At 36.0% G+C, this 18,363-nt stretch overlaps 1 protein-coding gene and 1 long non-coding RNA gene across 2 annotated transcripts in view; one reads left to right on the plus strand and one right to left on the minus strand.

Annotated features, from left to right (window-relative positions):
* Nucleotides 1–18,363, minus strand: part of LOC124102980 (uncharacterized) — a 25,252-nt gene continuing 6,889 nt past the window's right edge. The window contains exons 3-4 of the long non-coding RNA XR_009228199.1: nt 4,823–4,925; nt 1–1,297 (exon numbers count right to left, since the gene is read on the minus strand). This is a non-coding gene — a long non-coding RNA (uncharacterized LOC124102980). The remainder of the gene's footprint in view (nt 1,298–4,822; nt 4,926–18,363) is intronic.
* Nucleotides 12,347–16,249, plus strand: LOC124103014 (NGFI-A-binding protein 1-like). The gene is given in 1 exon segment (XM_046459483.2): nt 12,347–16,249. A coding segment is annotated over 1 exon segment (1,464 nt). The 5' UTR covers nt 12,347–12,551; the 3' UTR covers nt 14,016–16,249.

The following is an 18,363-nucleotide window of genomic DNA, read 5'->3' on the forward strand; positions in this document are numbered from 1 at the left end:
AGTACGTAGTAGTAATAGGACTAGACACTACAAGAGAGAAAACAGCTAGTGATAAGAACATCAGGAAATTGGTCAGATGGCAAGAAAAAGGATGCCACTTTTCAGCTCCTGCAGCACTGAAGAAGTAAGATCAATTTTATGGGTTTGGTCATGGTTTCAGTGTCCCTCAAGGGTTCAGATGTTGGGAGCTTAGTCCCTAGTATGGTGGTGGTAATATTAAGAATTGGGGACTAGTGAGAAGTTCTAAGACTAGCCCAGTCCCCTTGCTCTGGCTTCCCATGGGTTCCTCCCTCTCCCACCTCTTCCTGCCTTTGTGATGCCATCTGCCAAGTGGTGATGTAGTAAGGGGCCCCCACCAGAGACAAGCCCTTTATGGTTCAAACTTTCAGCATCCAAAACTATGAGCTAAATAAACACATCATCTTTGTAAGTACTTAGTCTCAGGTTATTTCATTTTAATAATGAAAAATGGACTAATATAGAAATATTTTTGAAGCTTTTATCATAAAGTGATATTTTTTCATCAGTATTTATTAGTCTTTTAATTTCTTCAAAAGTAACTGTAAAAACTAATTTCAAATCATGAATAAATTCTTTCAGGGAAAATCAGTTCAATTTTGAGTAACTAAAAATTTAGACTCTTCTATTTAAATAAGAGGATTAAACTAATAAGACAGGCCAAGAGAGGAACTGAATTTATATTCTAGATATTTCTACTTGGAAGGAACTTTTGAACTTTATCATCTAATCAGGTCTCTTGTCTCTAATCAGATAAATACTGTGCAAAATCCTAGGAATTTTCAGAACTTGAATTTATATGCCATCACATGAATCTCTTCCAACAAAAGAAAAATACAGACTTATAGATAATCAGCACAAATGACTTAGAAAAAAACAGGCTGCAGATACTGGGTAAAGATGAAGTTAATGGATATTCATAATTCATTAGTTTTCATTTTATACTGAAGCAATAAATAACTGTACTTGTGACATTTTATAAAGAATCGAGTCACGGTGGAGTTTTTGCATTGTGACTTGCCCCTCTTATGAAAAAATAGGTGTTCTACCTGGCCAGATCCATGCAGCTGTCGCTAAGATTGGTGGATGAGTTGAAGTACTCTCTGCTGGCAGCCAAAACCAAGTCAACACTTTTCTCGTAACTGACCCTGTACTGGATTTTTCCTTTCTGGGCCACACTGGCTGCAGGATTTACTGACCAAGCACTGCAGTGCATCATTTGACCAGCTAGGTGGATGTTCTCAAGGCGACTGGTGCACAGAAGGCTTTCTGTAAATATCTGGGAAGGAAAAAAACACAGGAATTAGTGATAGACAAGGCAGACTCATTTTTAACAAAATGAAGGCTCTGAAATCCAAATGAAACAAAAACACATTCAACCACATCCACTGGTTGTATAACACTGTAGAGGTACAAAATAACAATAAATTATATCCTTCAAAACCGGCTAATTTCACTTGAATAAAAAGAAATTCATCTTTTAGGACGATTAAAGAATAATTTCACTGAACCAAAACAAAAGCATATAATTTTAAGGTGTTAGAAGTATTCAAAGTTCATATTCATTAAAAAGAGCATCTAATAGATATTACTCCCCTACCCTTAACCAGGGTCCTTCTGTTAAACTATAATCACTTCAATTTTTAAAAGGAAGTCTTTGAGTATGATATACATAACTTATAATTGGTTAAACCATCTGAATTCAGTCTCACAAACTAAACAGACAAGCTACAAGTGTTATATTTAACCTATTGATTAAAATTATGATATACCACATAGCACAGATTTTTTTCAACCTGCATATTAAAAAATATTTCAAGCTGAACGCAGTGGCACACGCCTATAATCCCAGCAGTTCAGGAGGCCAAGACAGAGGATCACGACTTCAAAGCCAGCCTCAGCAAAAAGCAAGGTGCTAAGCAACTCAGACCCTGTCTCTAAATAAAATACAAAATAGTGCTGGGGATGTGGCTCAGTGGTTGAGTACCCCTGAGTTCACTCCTTGGAACTCCCCCACCCCCCCAAAAAAAAAATACTTCAATAAAAAGACACTGATAGAAAGTGTTCATGCAAATATCATTATATTCTAGGAGGCAACTAACAGTATCAATTAATAAAAGTAATAAATTAATTGAGCTTACATACATACTATATAAAGTATTAATGTGATCCTTTTAAAGCCTACACTAATGATGTGATCTATAGGGCTGGGGTTGTGGCTCAGTGGCAGAGCACTTGCCTGGCACATGTGAGGCATTGGGTTCGATTCTCAGCACCACATAAAAGTAAACAAAATAAAGATATTGTGCCCATGTATGACTAAAAAAAAAATTTTTAACTTTTAAGGAAAACTAATAATGTGATCTATAATTAGCACAAGAACTTCCCCAAGAATGTTCTTCCCTAGCATTCCACAGCTGGATGAAGATAGAAGAGAAACAGAAAAGATAAATATATATATATATATATATATATATTTTTTTTTTTTTTTCATGGAGAAGAGTTTCCTCATAATTAAGATCAAGTTTTCACAGTATTCCCTTGTTATCACTTTACAAGAAGCATTTTTGACCAGGCCTTTATCGAGATGTCTGGTAAGAAAAAAGTCACTAATGTCTAAGAAGTATCTTCTATAAAACAAATATTATATAGAAAGCAAATCAATGAACAGTCCTCATCGCTTCTTCCATCTGACTGACCAAAACAGCTTCCTCCAATCATGGACCAGTTTCTCTATACCTCTGGTTTATTCAAGCAAGCCATAAAGACTCAAGGCAAAAGCTGAAAAACTCAAATTATTTAATCCTAAAACTTAAAGTCTTGCTAAAATGAACAGTATGGATTTCTGTTCTACAGTCTATAAGTAAATCTTTATGTAACATTTTCAAAGTTACACCACTGAGGTTTCAAATTACTTTCCAAGGACAGCAAAATCTAATAACTGAAAGTCAGTAAGACAATATAGCATAGTTTAAAGGTACAAAAATGATATTTAAAACTTCTAAGTTTATCAAATCTATACAATGTCTTCTAGAATCTTCATAATGTTTCAAATGTTTTCTCAACAGAGAGACACTCAAATAGATATCATTAAGATGTCAAGCCTAATAAAAAGGTACTACAATATTTTAAAATGTAATATATCAATCCGGTTGTTATGAGAGATTACTGCACAAAGGAGCTAGTTGAAGCGTAACATACAGATGGCCAATTTTTCAATCAGAATCAGGATCCTAATCCGAAACAGGAAGGTACCAAAACACCACCACAGTGATATAAAAATACTACTTCAGACATAGTAAGTCAGTTTTAGATTCCAAGTGCATACAGATTATTTTCTCCTAAATTTGATTTCAAGTTTTGTTTTAAACACACAATGGGAAGTTACTGGCAGTTGTATGTGCTGTGAGACTGTAATCAACAATATCAACCTTACAGTCAGTCAAGCATTTAAAAACCTGAATTTCAAATATAAAATCATTCTTTTCTCAACAGTCTATTACTGCTTTTTTATTTGAATTACTTGAATTAAAAAACTCAACAATTTCACAAAATAGAGACCTATTTTTACAACTCTCATTCCATAAAATGGATTGTGCTTTGTTATAGGAATGCCCTATATAGTTTTGTACATGACTTATTTAACAAGAAACTTCAAATGCGAAACCTCTTTTAGGCTGAATCTCATTAAAAATGAGTTAGTTGGATCATCAGTAATTTATTGTTATTACACAAACCTTCAGAAATAATAAGTCCCCCTGGATTATGTTCCCAGTCAAGTGACAACCATTTCTTAAGCATCATTTTTTACATTCCAGACATAACAACACTGGGGTATGTAAGGATGAATGTGTTGGGATAACACCTAACTAGGACCATGACCAAATTCATGACCAAATCAAAGGAACACATATGTAAGCAAAAACTGTATTTTAAGAAAAGCTACAGCAGAGGTAAGTTATATGAAAAGACAAAGGAAGGTGTCCTAGGGGACAGGGGACAGAATTAGTGAGCTGAGTCCTAAAAATGCATCGGGATGTTCCAAGTAAATGAAAAAGGAATATATTTCTGGCAAAGTACATAAAGTCACAGAAACGTGGACCAGCATGATGGTGGATAGGTGGATTCATGTCAGATTTGATGGAGCTCCTGGAATATAAATTCATGGTGGAGTGTGACCAAGGTGGGAGTGGACAGGAGAAAGCAGGCTGCTGTGGCTCTCCATGCCATGCAAACAACAACTACAATGCTAACATTTTCATCTGGTTATTTATATGGATATCAAACAACACATTTAAGAAAGGGAGCACCATGAACATTTCGTTTTAGAATACCCTGACGGGATAAACAATAAAGAGATACAGACATAGGGAAAACAAGTAGGATTACTGCAATTCAGCAAAGATAAAGGAAGACAAGACAAATCTGGAAGAGTTTTCTAAGGTACATTAAATATGTTTTTTGGTTTTATAGTCTTGTTGCAAGCTGAGGGCTGAATTAAGGGCCTCACACAAGCTAAGAATGCACTATACCACTGAGTTACACCCTCAGCCACTAAATAAAGTTTTAATAACCACCATGAAGAGAAGTCATGTACAATTTTGTATTTAGCTCATGATTACCCCATTAAATACTTGGTGTTGCAATAAGCAAAGATAGGAAAATAGTGAGTATAAAACTACTAAACTGGAAGTACCCGTCAATTATCAGCTATTTGAACAGTATCACAGTGCAGCTTATCGTCATCTTCCTTGTCACCAACAGTGTAAAAAATTAAAAGGCAGCAGTTTACAGGTGTAGTTACCTCATAACAAGCATCGGGATCCAGACACGTGTACACATTCTGCTGCATGGTTAACATGTCTTGCAGCAAGGTTCTCCAATGAGACTCACTCAAAGGAGGCTGCCTGGAATAACAGGAAAAACAAAAGATGAAAACCGAAAACATGAAAGATCTCTCTTCTATTAGTTAAAAGTTAAGAACACAACAAACAAGTACCACCATTCCAAATGATCACTAGGAATGATCTCATATGAAGACAGAAGGAAAAGCTGGGCAGCTGTACCTCAATGCTAGAGCTGCTGCCAAATCGGCCCCTGTCATAGGCTGCTTAGACACGAAACGAGCAGCAGAAACAACAAATGGCATATCGACAAGTTGTGAGTTTCTAAGGTAAAATAAAGCACCAAAAGATAAAGCAGCTATGATGAAGAAAAAGCATTTGGAGACAGGAATTCATTTCAAACTACTTCTTTATCACTGTGCACCTCCTCTCTGAGGTCTGTCTTCAACTGAACATTCAAACACATGGGGCAACCACAGGCGACACTGGATTTGAAGGCAGGATGGGAACCATGACTCGCAGCAGGGCCATTTGAGTTGTTCCTTCAGTGACAGTATGGACAGCACTCCATACAGCAACTTACAGAATACTGCAGAGTCACCTTCTCAGGTGACAGTTCAGGTAAAAGAAGCCTCATGGAGCAGTTACAACAGTTCACCCCGTGGGCACAGCAAGGAGCTTCCTGTTCCCAAGAGCCAGGACCCTCTGCAACTATTCCACAGACAGTGTTCCAGGCCCCTTAAGAAACATGACAGTGACCACACTCAAGAAAGGCTAAAGTGAAAAGGTCCCACAGGGTATTTCTGGGTCATTTACACTTCTTCCATGCCAGAAGTAATTTACCAGTTCGATCAATTATACCCAAGCAGTGAGACCTTTGTAATTCGGTTGATTAAAAACCATTTTATGTTTTCTTCCAAAGGTACAGAGAAGGGAATTAATGGTCAAGATCTCCTGTAGCAGGGGAAAGGGTTTTGCTAACATTTTCATCCACAGTCACAGATTAGCTGTCATTTAATGTTTCTGAATTTCACTTTCCTAACTCAAAGCCCACCTCAGTCTCAAAAGGAATGGATAATAATTCTGATGAAACACAAACATTGATGCAAGAAGCTCCTATAAGCTTAATTACCTGTATGAACTTGAGTTTTTAATATACTGAGTTCTAGGCTCCCTTTTATCTATGTTATAAAGATGAACTTAAACTAGAACATATAAAAAGACTTCCAATTTTTCTGGTATTAAGTTTTCAACAAACAATGAATGAAAATAAAGTTACAAATACATTTGTGTTTAAGTTACATATGATTACTAATATTGCCTTGTAGAAAGAACATTATAATTCTCAAAAGTTCATCTTAGATTAATATATATTTCTTTGGAATCATCATTTATGTTTACCTAAAATTTGTTTTCAAGTTCTACATAATGAATCTCAATTTTTTTTAGTTGTAGATGGGCACAATACCTTTATTTTATTTATGTGGTGCTGAGGATCAAACCCAGTACCCCATGCACGCAAAGCAAGCACACTATCACCTGACCACAACCCCAGCCCTGAATCTCAATGTTTGAAAAGGGTAGATTCTGTTTTGTGTTTGTCAAATACCAACTAGATAATGTATCTTTTTGTTATTCATTTTTGGCTTTATGTCATATAATGCATTTTTTAAAAATCATTACTATTTCCAAGAGCTGTGTTAAAAAGAGCAGATTGACAGTACACATATAATAAATATTTCTATAGAAAAAGTATGCATTGAGGGGTAATTTCTGTAAAAATTCTAGTCTATAAAAATTTTTGTGTTATGTTTTCTAGGCTGTCCTGCAACTCATGGGCTCAAGTGATCCTCCTGCATCAACTTCCTGAGTTCTTGGAGTAAAAGGCACACATTACCTTGCCCAGCTTCTCCTAAAAATTTTAATAAGTATATGCTTCTTTTAATAAGAATATGCTTCACTTGCCTTTGGCATTTTATATTACGCAAAATGAAGTACTCTCGTTTCATATGTAATAATACGTAAGAAGAAAACCATTTTTTAGCATACACACACACAAAATATATAATATTGGCAAGAATTTCTCAGAATAATCCATAAAATGTTTTCATTAGTTTGATATTAGTACCTGAACTCTACCCTCTGGCATCAAAGAATGGAGGACTCTTTCAGCTTTGGTATGCAAGCGGAGACACAGCGAAATGTTTGATAAAGTGAGGGCCCCAGCTTCCACCAGCTCAATAAAATCAGACCTAGGCATCATCTAGCTGAACTCAAGTCCTCACAGCCCAGCTGTTCTTCTAGAAGCCATCAGCACTGGGACAGATGGTATTAATGTTTCCTCACACATGGCTAGTCGTAAATAGAGTTCTAATTAAAATAAATTATAACACATTATTTATAATGGCCTTCTTCAGAAAACATTCAGTAAATAAGAATGAAGAATAGAACTTGAAGAAACTAAACAGGCTTGCAAATTAAGAAGATTCCTGAACACACACATACACAGTATGAGTTCAGCTTTGGAACAGAGGTGGATTTTTAAGGGAAAAACAGTCTTGTATTCAAGATGGTCAAACCTCAGTTTTAACAGATTTGGGGACATTGCTACCATTTAGGATATATACAAGACTATTCTGGAGGTAATGAAGGCCAAGCCATGGTAACATAACAAAATAATTAAAATTCATTTTAAACATACTACTTTGAAAATGGGCCATATTCTTAGTAAACAGGTCACTGAGTAGAAATTAACCTCAGACACTTCAACATTATGTAAGAAACTCAGTGTGAGGATAATCTTGCAGCAACAGCAAGGCTTTCCTGTTAAAGAGAAGGTTTTAGAGCAGTCAGAACCTCACACCCCACTTGAACAGGAATTTTTTTCCCCCTCTTAAAGGAAAGAGAAGTGGGATTTTTGTTTTGCATTTTGATTGATTGGTTGGTTGTTTTGCAGAACTTGAGATCAAATCCAAGTCTCCCAGTCTGCGAGGCAAGTGCTACTAGCACTGAGTTGCATTCCTCTGGCCATTAAGAAATCTTAAGACTTGAATCATTCAAAATCTTAATCATTCATTCAATAATCAGACAGCTGATATGTGAGTTCCCATCTGAGCTGTATGGTGGTGATCACATTCGTGCTAGAGAAAGAGGGATCTAAAGGGGAATGTGAAGTACAGACTTTAATAACCACAGGATGCTATTGCGAGAAATGAGGACAGCAGCAAGGGAGGCACATGGGAAAAGCCAGGGAATCTCCAGGAAAAACAATTCATTCCACCTGGAGTAGTCAAACCAGGTTTCCTAAAAAAGATGTGGAACAAGATCTTAAAAGAGGGAAATATATAAGACTGTCTCATTAGCATGGGAGTTTTTTCTTTTCATCTTTAAACTATATCTCAAAATTCGAAAATAACAAGAGAGAAAGAAGATTTTGAAAAGCTCTCATTATTTGATCCTACTTCCTGTGAAGCTGCCCCTTCAGCATTAGCTTTTGAGAAGACTTTTCCCAAGCATTCTTCACATCTTTATACAGTCTCCTGAGGGACAGGTTCAGAATCTAACCTCACCTGCATCCTTGGGGATCACCCTCCACTCCCTACCTCCAGCTCACACCTCTCTGATCTTCACATCCATCTTCAATCTGGAATCTCCACCTAAAGGCCACAAGGTCACAGGTCCTCTCTGCTTATTTCCCTGCCTAAAAATCTAGTATAATAGATTAAAAACACTTTAGAGTTTATTACTGAACATTTGGATACCACCTACTTCAAAATGCCTTTCAACTCTGTTGCCAACTTTTCTACAAGGTAATCTGTTAATTCTCACATAGACTTCATGAGTATTCTATTAGTATAATTTAATTGGACATAGCTCCAACCAGTCCAGACAGGTGTCATGTCTTTTTTCCTCAGAAGCCTGACATCAAGCATAATACAGACACTAAGTATGTCAAAATCCATAACAAAATAGTCATAAAATAATGTAAATAAAAAATTCATAAATATTTAAGAAATGTAAATGTTAACTAATGAGTTCAGTTGTCCTGTCTCTCTTATAACTGGTTTTAAGTAAATTTCCAAAGAGAAACTCAGCAAAATTTCTACCTTCCTTAGAATGACTGTTATACTTCAAATGAAGTTAACATAGAAACATACAGAATTAGTGTAAATACAAATGTTCTAGTTATCAAATTTAACATTATCTTTTTACACTTATTCACTCATTCGTTTGAAAAGATTCATTACCTATAAACTCTTAGAAACTGTTTTAAGCAACAGAAATAGAACATGAAAAAGTCACATATTCACCAAATTATTGAGCAACACAAATATTTTCTGATCAGCATCAGAAAATAACATTTCCACTGAACAAATTTTATACTTGCGCAGCTCTTAATATGTACATATACTAGAATCCTTATAGGAATGCAGGAAAAGAATAGATCAGCTTAGGCAGAACTGACATTTTTACACTACTGTATCTTCTAATCAACAAACATGAGGTATATTTCTCCATTTTTTTGTCTATTATTGTTCTCAGTGTTTGTAATTTTCAGTGTATATGATTTATATATTTCATTTTAGATTTACTGCTAGAAATGTGATGTTTTGATCCTATTATAAAGTTCCCAACTTCATCGTCATTAGGGAAATAGACATTAGGATTTCAGTAAAATGCTATCGTATTTGCTTAAAAAAGGAGGAAAGGGGAAAAAAAACTCTATCAAATAACTCTATATATTGCTAGAGCAATATACACAATAATTGTGAAATATGATTTGGCAGAATCTCCTAAAGTTGGTCTCAGGTATATTCTATAACTCAGCAATTGTATGCTAAGTAGGTATGGTATTCAAGAAAAACACATATGCATATATATCCAAAGACATACGTATAGGAAAGACAGAGGAATTAATCTGACTTAACTTTCCTATGTACATATGTAAGCATAGCACAGTGAATCTCCACATATGTGCAACAAGAGACTGGAATCTTTATTAGAATAAGATATACTTCAGATTTATTTAAATATGTCAAAATATATTCTATTATCATGTTTAATTAAAAAGAACAAATTTTTAAAAATTAAAATTATTCATAGAAATAGTATTAAGAACAAGCAAAACTGAGAAATAATCAAAATGTCCATAACATAGAATTTATAAATAATGTATTACATTCAAAAAATGAAATATTTTACAACAATGAGAATGAACAAATAACGTTATACCAACAATGTAGATGAATTTCACCCATATAATGCAGGGAGACTACATAAAAGTACATACTATAGAATTTTATTTGCATCAAGCAGTAAAAAGGGGCAAAGTTATGTATTGAAGGGAGGTCATGACTGGGAAAGACGAGAGATGTGGCTTACAACAATCCTGATTAGCACACACTGTACAAGCCACATGCCCTCCATTCTGACTACTCTCAGCTTTCCAAGCACATGGCAGCTTTCTACTTTAGCATCCAGGACTATGAAGTCTGCAGAGAAAAACTATTCAAGCTAGTCAGTCCAACAAAGTTAAAAAACACAAGATCAATGTATCAAAAATCAAGTGTATTTCATTACATCCTAGGAATGGACAATTTAAAATTAAGAAAGCAATTTCATTTACAATAGAATCAACAAATAATATTAGAAATCAATTTAACAAAATAAGTATGAGATTTGTGCATCAAAAGCAACAAAATCATTAAAGACCCAAGTAAATAGAGAGGTATACTGTGTTCATGGAATAGAAGACTTAATAGGGATTTAGGATAGCAATGCCTCCAAAATATATAAATTTGATATAATCCCTACCAAAATCCCAAATGAGAACACTTGACATGTTGATTTTAAAGTTCACATGTAAATGGAAAGGCCCTATAATAAGCAAAACAAACTTGAAAAAGAAAAAAGTTGAGAGACTAATATTAACTAATGTCAAGATTTATTATAGATCTATAATAACCAGTGTAATGTGCTTTTGGAAGAATGAAAAATTAATGGACAGAATAAAGACTTTAAAAATTCACCCTTACACATATGCACAACTGATTTTCAACAAAGTTGCAAAGGTAAGTAGGTAGAGAAATGACAGTATTTTCAACAAGTAGTGTGGTTAACACTCAGATGTGAGGGCTGGGAACGTGGCTCAATGGTAGACTCCTTGCCTAGTGTGTAGGAGGCCCTAGGTTTGACTCCCACCACCAAAAATTCATTCCAATGTGATGCATACTTTGAACAATAAAAGTAAACTCTCAAAATGCATCATGAACCTGAAAATAAACATACAACTAAAAATTCTGCTATAAAAGGTAAATATAAAACTGTGGCAAATATTTTTTAGATATGAAAACAAAAGCAGAATTCAAGAACCACCAATTGATTTTTTAAAATATGCTTTTAAAAAGACAAATAAGAGAATGGAAAGATAAGGCACAAGGGGAGAAAAGATTACACAGCGTATGTCTAACAAGGAGCATGTATCCTGAACATATTTAAAAAAAAAAACGAAGACACGATTTAAAAAAAAAAAAAAAAGCCCCTCCTGAATTACACCTGTAATTCCAGCAGCTCAGGAGGCTGAGGCAGGAGAATCAAATTCAAAGCCAGCCTCAGCAATAGCAAGGCCCTAAGCAACTTAGCAAGACCCTTTCTCAAAATAAAAAAATAATTTTTACAAAGGACTAGGGATTTAACTCAGTGATAAAGCACATCTGGATTCAATATATAGTACCAAAGGAGAAAAAAAAAACATGAAAAGAGACTTGTAAAATAAGCCTATAAGAGGATCCCCAACATTATTAAAGACATGCAACTAAAACCAAAATCAGATACTACCCACATACCTATTAAAATAGCTGAGCTTAACAAAACTGACCAATCCTAAGTATTGATGAGGATGTAGAACAGCTGAACTCTCCTACAAGACTGGTTAAAAAATAAAACGATACAAATACTTTGGTAAACAGCTTGGCAGGTGGCCCCCTCTCCCAAGTTAACCATCTACCTACCATGATCCTGCCAGTTCACCTTTATGTATTTATTCAAGAGAAACTGAAATCTATATCTACAGCAGATATATTTGTGAAAGTCAAAACTTGAACCATCCAAATGTCCACTAATAGAATAGTTAAATAAGGTGAGATTAATCCAAGCAATGAAATACTACTCAGCAAATAAAAATGAATGGGCTACTGAATGAATAAAAATATTCTGAGTAAAAGATGTCAAATAATCGGCCGCGCGTGGGCGGGAGCCGGAGCGGCGATTCTAGCAAGAGCGGAATCTCCCAATGTGACAGCGCGCGGGGGGTGGAGGCGGCGGCGGAGGCGGGCGGGGGAGGGGGAGGGTGCAGCGCGCGAGGGGAGGGCTGGGGAGGCGCCGCCGCCGCCGCCGCCGCCGCCCGCGCGTTCGAGCCCGGAGGAGCCGCCGCCACCGCCACCGCGGCGGAGCGAGCGCCGTCGGGGCGGGCGGGCGGGCAGCAGCGGCGGGCCCCAGCCGGGGGGAGCAGGGAGAGCGCGCCCACCACCTTCCCTTCCCCCCCTCGATGGGAGCGGGGGCGTCCCGGCCGCTGCAGCCGCCTGAGGGAGAGCCGGGGGCTGCCTCTTCGGAGTTGGGGCTGAGCTGTCCACCGGGGAGAGCGCGCCAAGACTGCTGCAGCTGCGGGCCAAGTTAAACCCATCTACAGTAATGGCTGCGGCCTTACCCAGGACCCTGGCAGAGTTGCAGCTATATAGAATATTGCAGAAAGCCAATCTGCTCTCTTATTTTGATGCCTTTATCCAACAAGGTGGTGATGATGTCCAGCAACTCTGTGAAGCTGGAGAAGAGGAATTTTTGGAAATCATGGCACTCGTTGGCATGGCTAGCAAACCCCTACATGTTAGAAGATTACAGAAGGCTTTGAGAGACTGGGTTACAAACCCTGGCCTTTTCAATCAGCCACTGACTTCCCTTCCTGTCAGTAGCATACCTATCTACAAATTACCAGAGGGATCACCAACATGGCTAGGAATATCCTGCAGTAGTTATGAAAGTAATAGCAATGCCAGGGAACCTCATTTAAAAATTCCCAAATGTGCTGCCACCACCTGTGTGCAGAGCTTGGGACAGGGGAAGTCAGATGTGATGGGGAGCTTAGCACTGCAGAGTGTTGGTGAGTCCAGACTCTGGCAAGGCCACCATGCTACTGAGAGCGAACACAGTCTGTCCCCAGCAGACCTTGGCTCTCCGGCTTCCCCTAAGGAAAGCAGTGAGGCACTGGATGCTGCTGCTGCCCTCTCTGTGGCAGAGTGTGTGGAGCGAATGGCCCCCACACTGCCAAAAAGTGACTTGAATGAAGTGAAAGAGCTGCTAAAAAACAACAAGAAGTTGGCCAAAATGATTGGTCACATTTTTGAGATGAGTGATGATGATCCACACAAAGAGGAGGAAATTCGAAAATACAGTGCAATATATGGCAGATTTGACTCAAAGAGAAAGGATGGGAAACATCTCACACTTCATGAGCTCACTGTTAATGAAGCAGCTGCCCAACTCTGTGTGAAAGATAATGCCCTGCTTACAAGAAGAGATGAACTTTTTGCTCTGGCTAGGCAGATATCTCTAGAAGTCACCTATAAATATACTTACAGAACCACCAAGTCAAAATGTGGTGAAAGAGATGAATTATCCCCAAAGAGAATTAAAGTAGAGGATGGGTTTCCAGATTTCCAGGATTCTATGCAAACACTCTTTCAGCAGGCTAGAGCCAAGAGTGAAGAACTCGCAGCCCTTAGTTCACAGCAGCCTGAAAAGGTGATGGCAAAGCAGATGTAACTCCTCTGTGCCCAAGCTGGCTATGAAAGACTGCAGCATGCTGAGAGAAGACTGTCTACAGGGTTTTACAGGCAGAGCTCAGAAGAGCACAGCCCTAATGGCTTGCCTTCTGATAACTCAGATGGACAAGGAGAGAGACTTTTGAATCTCCGAATGCCTAATTTGCAGAACAGACAGCCCCATCATTTTGTGGTGGATGGGGAGCTGAGTAGACTTTACTCAAATGAGGCAAAGTCCCACTCCTCAGAGAGCCTTGGGATTTTAAAAGACTACCCTCACTCAGCTTTTACTTTGGAAAAGAAAGTCATCAAAACAGAACCTGAAGATTCAAGATAGCTGTGATTCTCCTATTGTTCTCTGGAAATGGCATCAGATTTAAGGATTAATGCTCCATCATAGAAATAAGCCTTAATAACCAATGTTGCCTCATTCAGCTCAAACAGATTTCATAGCCAAAGCATAAGAACTCCTGCAGCAGTCTGTGGAAACTGGGAAGAAACAACAACAGCCACAAAAGAGAAAAATCAAGAGAGAGTTGCAATTTATATCAGAAACATTTGATCCATTCACATTCCTGTGTAAGTCATTTTATGTGGAAAGGCTTACAAGTTAATATTGTAAGCATTCATTATTTCAGAATGTATAATGTATTTGTGTAATTTATAAAGTAAAATCTAGATGTTGAGACCCATTTGGTCTAATAGATGTGGATACAGTTTATTTTACTTGAAATTTTATTGTCTACTTTAAGTGTATTTAGCGTAAATATTATTATCAGAGTTTAGAATCTTTGCAGTCATAAAAAAGAAAGCTTAAGTAATATAGTTATTGGCAAGGTTGCAATGACTGTAGAAAAATGAAAAGCAAATTCTCAATTTAAGCCAAGGAAAATATTGTGTATTTAATATTTGATGAAACTGATTTTGTTTACCAGGAAATATATAGCATTTGTTCAGTAATCTTTTTGCTGTTTTAATGAGTGCACATTTACACAATTAATTAAAGTTAAAAAGATGAGCACTTGTTCTACTAGGAGCACAAACTAAAAGTTAAAAAGATGAGCACTCTGAAAAATCTCTCTTACCTAGTTGACCCAGATGGATTACATAATTGCTATTTACATAACAAATGAATTTACATAACAAATGAATAGGAAGCTATTCCTTGGACAGAACTTGAAACAAGTGGACTAATGTGTAAAATCCTTGATTTAAACATTGGTATTTCAGAATGTGTTAAATAGATTAAGATGTAGTACATTAATCCTAAATGTGACAAAGATGTTGACTTAACAAAGGCTATAATGATTGTTAGATTTTATATTCAGAAATTCTTCTCCAAGTATAGGAGTCAGACTAGGTGGCTCTCCCTGGGGAATGCCTTCCCACCCATCCATCACAAGTGTGGAGTCACTGATCCATATTTGCAGGCATATTTCTATGGAAGTTCAGTTGACAGGTTTATTATTTATTTTACAATTTCATTTTTGTACACCTTTCAGATTTTTGAATGCTTTTTTTTTGTAAAATTCATTTTAACTTGAAAGTATACTTATAATCTCCCCTATTTAATTAGTAGACCGTATGTTCATACACACTATTAAATATTAATAGTGCATTGGCATACTTATAAGAATTTCATATTTGAATCCATAGTGGGTATTAAAAAAAAAAGAAAGAAAGAAAATCCAACTCTGCCAACATCCATTTTTTTCTGCTGATTGAAGAGAAGATATTTGACAGTTTACCTACTTCCTACAGATTCATCTAAACCCAGATATTGCTGAGAAGAGTATATGGACATGGAGTATATGTCTGTTTTTAGTTCTGCTTTAAATCATAACTGTGTAACAAATATTGTCATGATCTGTTATACTAAAATTTGTCAGCCAAATGTTAGATGAAATGTCTGCACTGTAGTCTCTGATCACTGTCACATATATAATTGCTTTTTTCATTTTGATTTGTAGAAGAGCTTTATGGTAGAAAACACCAGTAAACAACTTTTATACTATTAAAAGGCTTTTTCCCCTTTCTAAATGTTTTAAATGTACCCTAGTATTTTGCCCACTGAAGAAGCTTTTTATGGACCTTGCAACTTTGTTGCTAGCTTGAGGTTGATTATTGTGGTTCTATTGTTCACTGTGTGTAGAACTAGTATGAGTACAATTTAAATAGAATGTTCAGTTTTTAATATTAGCCATAGCACTGGTTAGTATCTCAGTAGTTTCATGAAACGTTTCCTGTATTCTAATCTATTTTGAGAAATTTTGTGGGGTTTTTTTAATCGTGTCTTACAGTTCAAGTTTATAGATTTTAATAAGCAACAGTTCTTAAAGATGCAATAATCTTCCAACTAGTATTTATCCATCTTTCATGAACTCACAAACTGCATCTTTAAATCCATAAGTAAGATTCCTTAATCATACTTTTCTGCTCTTTCAAGCTTAGTGATGAGGAAGCACAAAAATTTCAGTAGAAAACAGTTTTTATTTTGTAAACACTAATGTATTAAACTTGCTATACATTAAAGCAAATAATATATATTTTTATTTGAATTGTATATATGAATTGGATGTTATAACTAGTTGATTTTTTTTTTCATTGTGTTAGAGGTATTTTCACTGAACAAGGTCAATTGGTTACCTCAGTATTACAGCCAATATAGTCCAAGGGACCGTTTTTCCCCTGAGTCTGTGTTATATTTTATTGTGTGAAGTCTGCATTTTTGTGACTCTTAAAGCTGTTGGTGAGGTGGGATGAGTACACTTGTTTCCTGTGGCAATAAAGATTTTGTTTGCCTCAAAAAAAAAAAAAAGATGTCAAATAACCATCACAAAATACGGATGATTCATTTACACAAAATTCTAGGAAATGTAAAGTAACATGTAAAGGGACAGAAAGTAGATCTGACCTTGTAAGGGAATGTGTACTTGATGAGGAGAAGCTGGCAAGAATGAATCGTAAATAAGCAACAGCAAACCCTTAAGGGGAATGAATATATTCATGAACCTGACAATACTGATGGTTTCATGAGCATATATATGTCAAACCTTATCAAACTGTATATGCGTATGAGTTTTAACGACTCACTTCCGACCGGCGTGTCTGGTCAATCTAACCATCAGCTTGCATCTTTAAATCCATAAGTAAGATTCCTTAATCATACTTTTCTGCTCTTTCAAGCTTAGTGATGAGGAAGCACAAAAATTTCAGTAGAAAACAGTTTTTATTTTGTAAACACTAATGTATTAAACTTGCTATACATTAGGCTTGTGAGCCTCTTCAGAGCTAGACTGAGTGTTCTTAACAAATGAAATAGGTTTCTCAAGTCCATGTTTTTCCAAAAGCTCTGACACACTGTAAGTAAAAAAAGAATTATCTAAAATCTTGCTGCCAAACAAAAGGACTCTAAAAAATCTTAAACATACAAATACTTAAGTTCTAGTATTAAAACAAAGAGCATCACACAATATGATCCAGTTTTATATTTTAATTTAAGAAAAACAAAGCTCATTATATTTCAAATCTTATTTTCCCCGTCGACTTTCATTAGAATATACCTGGACTAAAGCATATTTTTTAAAAGGGCATTTTTATTTCAAAATTATTTTAGCAATTTCCCTCTACCATAATAACACAAATCAGTAAAATAAACCAAATATATAATTTCATTGCCCAATTTTAACTCTTTGTTAACAATTCTATGATTTGTAGCTGTGAGGGGCAACAAGACTAAAAAGTTTTTATTTTAAAATAACACCTACGGCCAGGCACAGTGTCAAACACGGCGTGGGAGGCTGAGACAGGAGGATTACAAGTTCAAAGCCAGCCTCAGCAATGGCGAGGCGCTTAGCAACTCAGTGACACCCTGTCTCTAAAATATAAAATAGGGTTGGGAATGTGGCTCAGTGGATAAGTGCTCCTGAGTTCAATCCCAGTACCCCCCCCAAAAAAAAAACACCCACACACACCTTAAAAGTAAGACCTAAGCATCATCCAGAGACCTATAGGATACTACTGTTTTCTTGAGGTACTGGTGGCATAAGGACCACAAACATGCAGTAAATAAAGTATGACTATTTCATTGTATCTCAGTGAAATCTATTTTCTAGGTTTCATTAGGCAAACAGATAAAAGGAGTAGTGAAAAGTCAACTTGTAATAGGAAGCACTTGATTTATTAAACATTCTGTAAGAAATACAACTGTATAATTTTCAGAACATAGAATAATAAGAATCAAGCTAATAATAAATGGAGGTCCTGAGAAAAACAGTTAATTCTTCATTTAACTCACATACATGGTACACAAAACATTCTGTTCCCTTAAGTGCAGCTTAAAATATTTACCCTAAAGACCCTTAGTTTGAGTGAATAAAATTACTGAACTCCAAATTATATTTTACCATACATATTACCACTACTAAAGTGGTGTTATTATCTATAATTTCTATAATTACCCATTGAAAGAACAGTGTTATTCTTAACATTTTATTTGAAATATTTTAAAGTTACATTTTTACATACACATAAACACTAACAATATTAACTTTTTAAATGGCAAATTAAGAATGTTCCAATCTCAAAGAAATAACTCAATGTTTCCTCAGAACAGTAAAGAAAAACTAATACCAAGTAATATGAAGGTTCTAGCACAGTTTGATCTAATTAAATATATTGTACCC

This window comes from Marmota monax, unplaced genomic scaffold (genome assembly GCF_021218885.2).
Source record: "Marmota monax isolate L192 unplaced genomic scaffold, Marmota_monax_Labrador192_F-V1.1 WCK01_AAM20220418_F8-fsc00059, whole genome shotgun sequence".
Taxonomy (NCBI): domain Eukaryota; kingdom Metazoa; phylum Chordata; class Mammalia; order Rodentia; family Sciuridae; genus Marmota; species Marmota monax.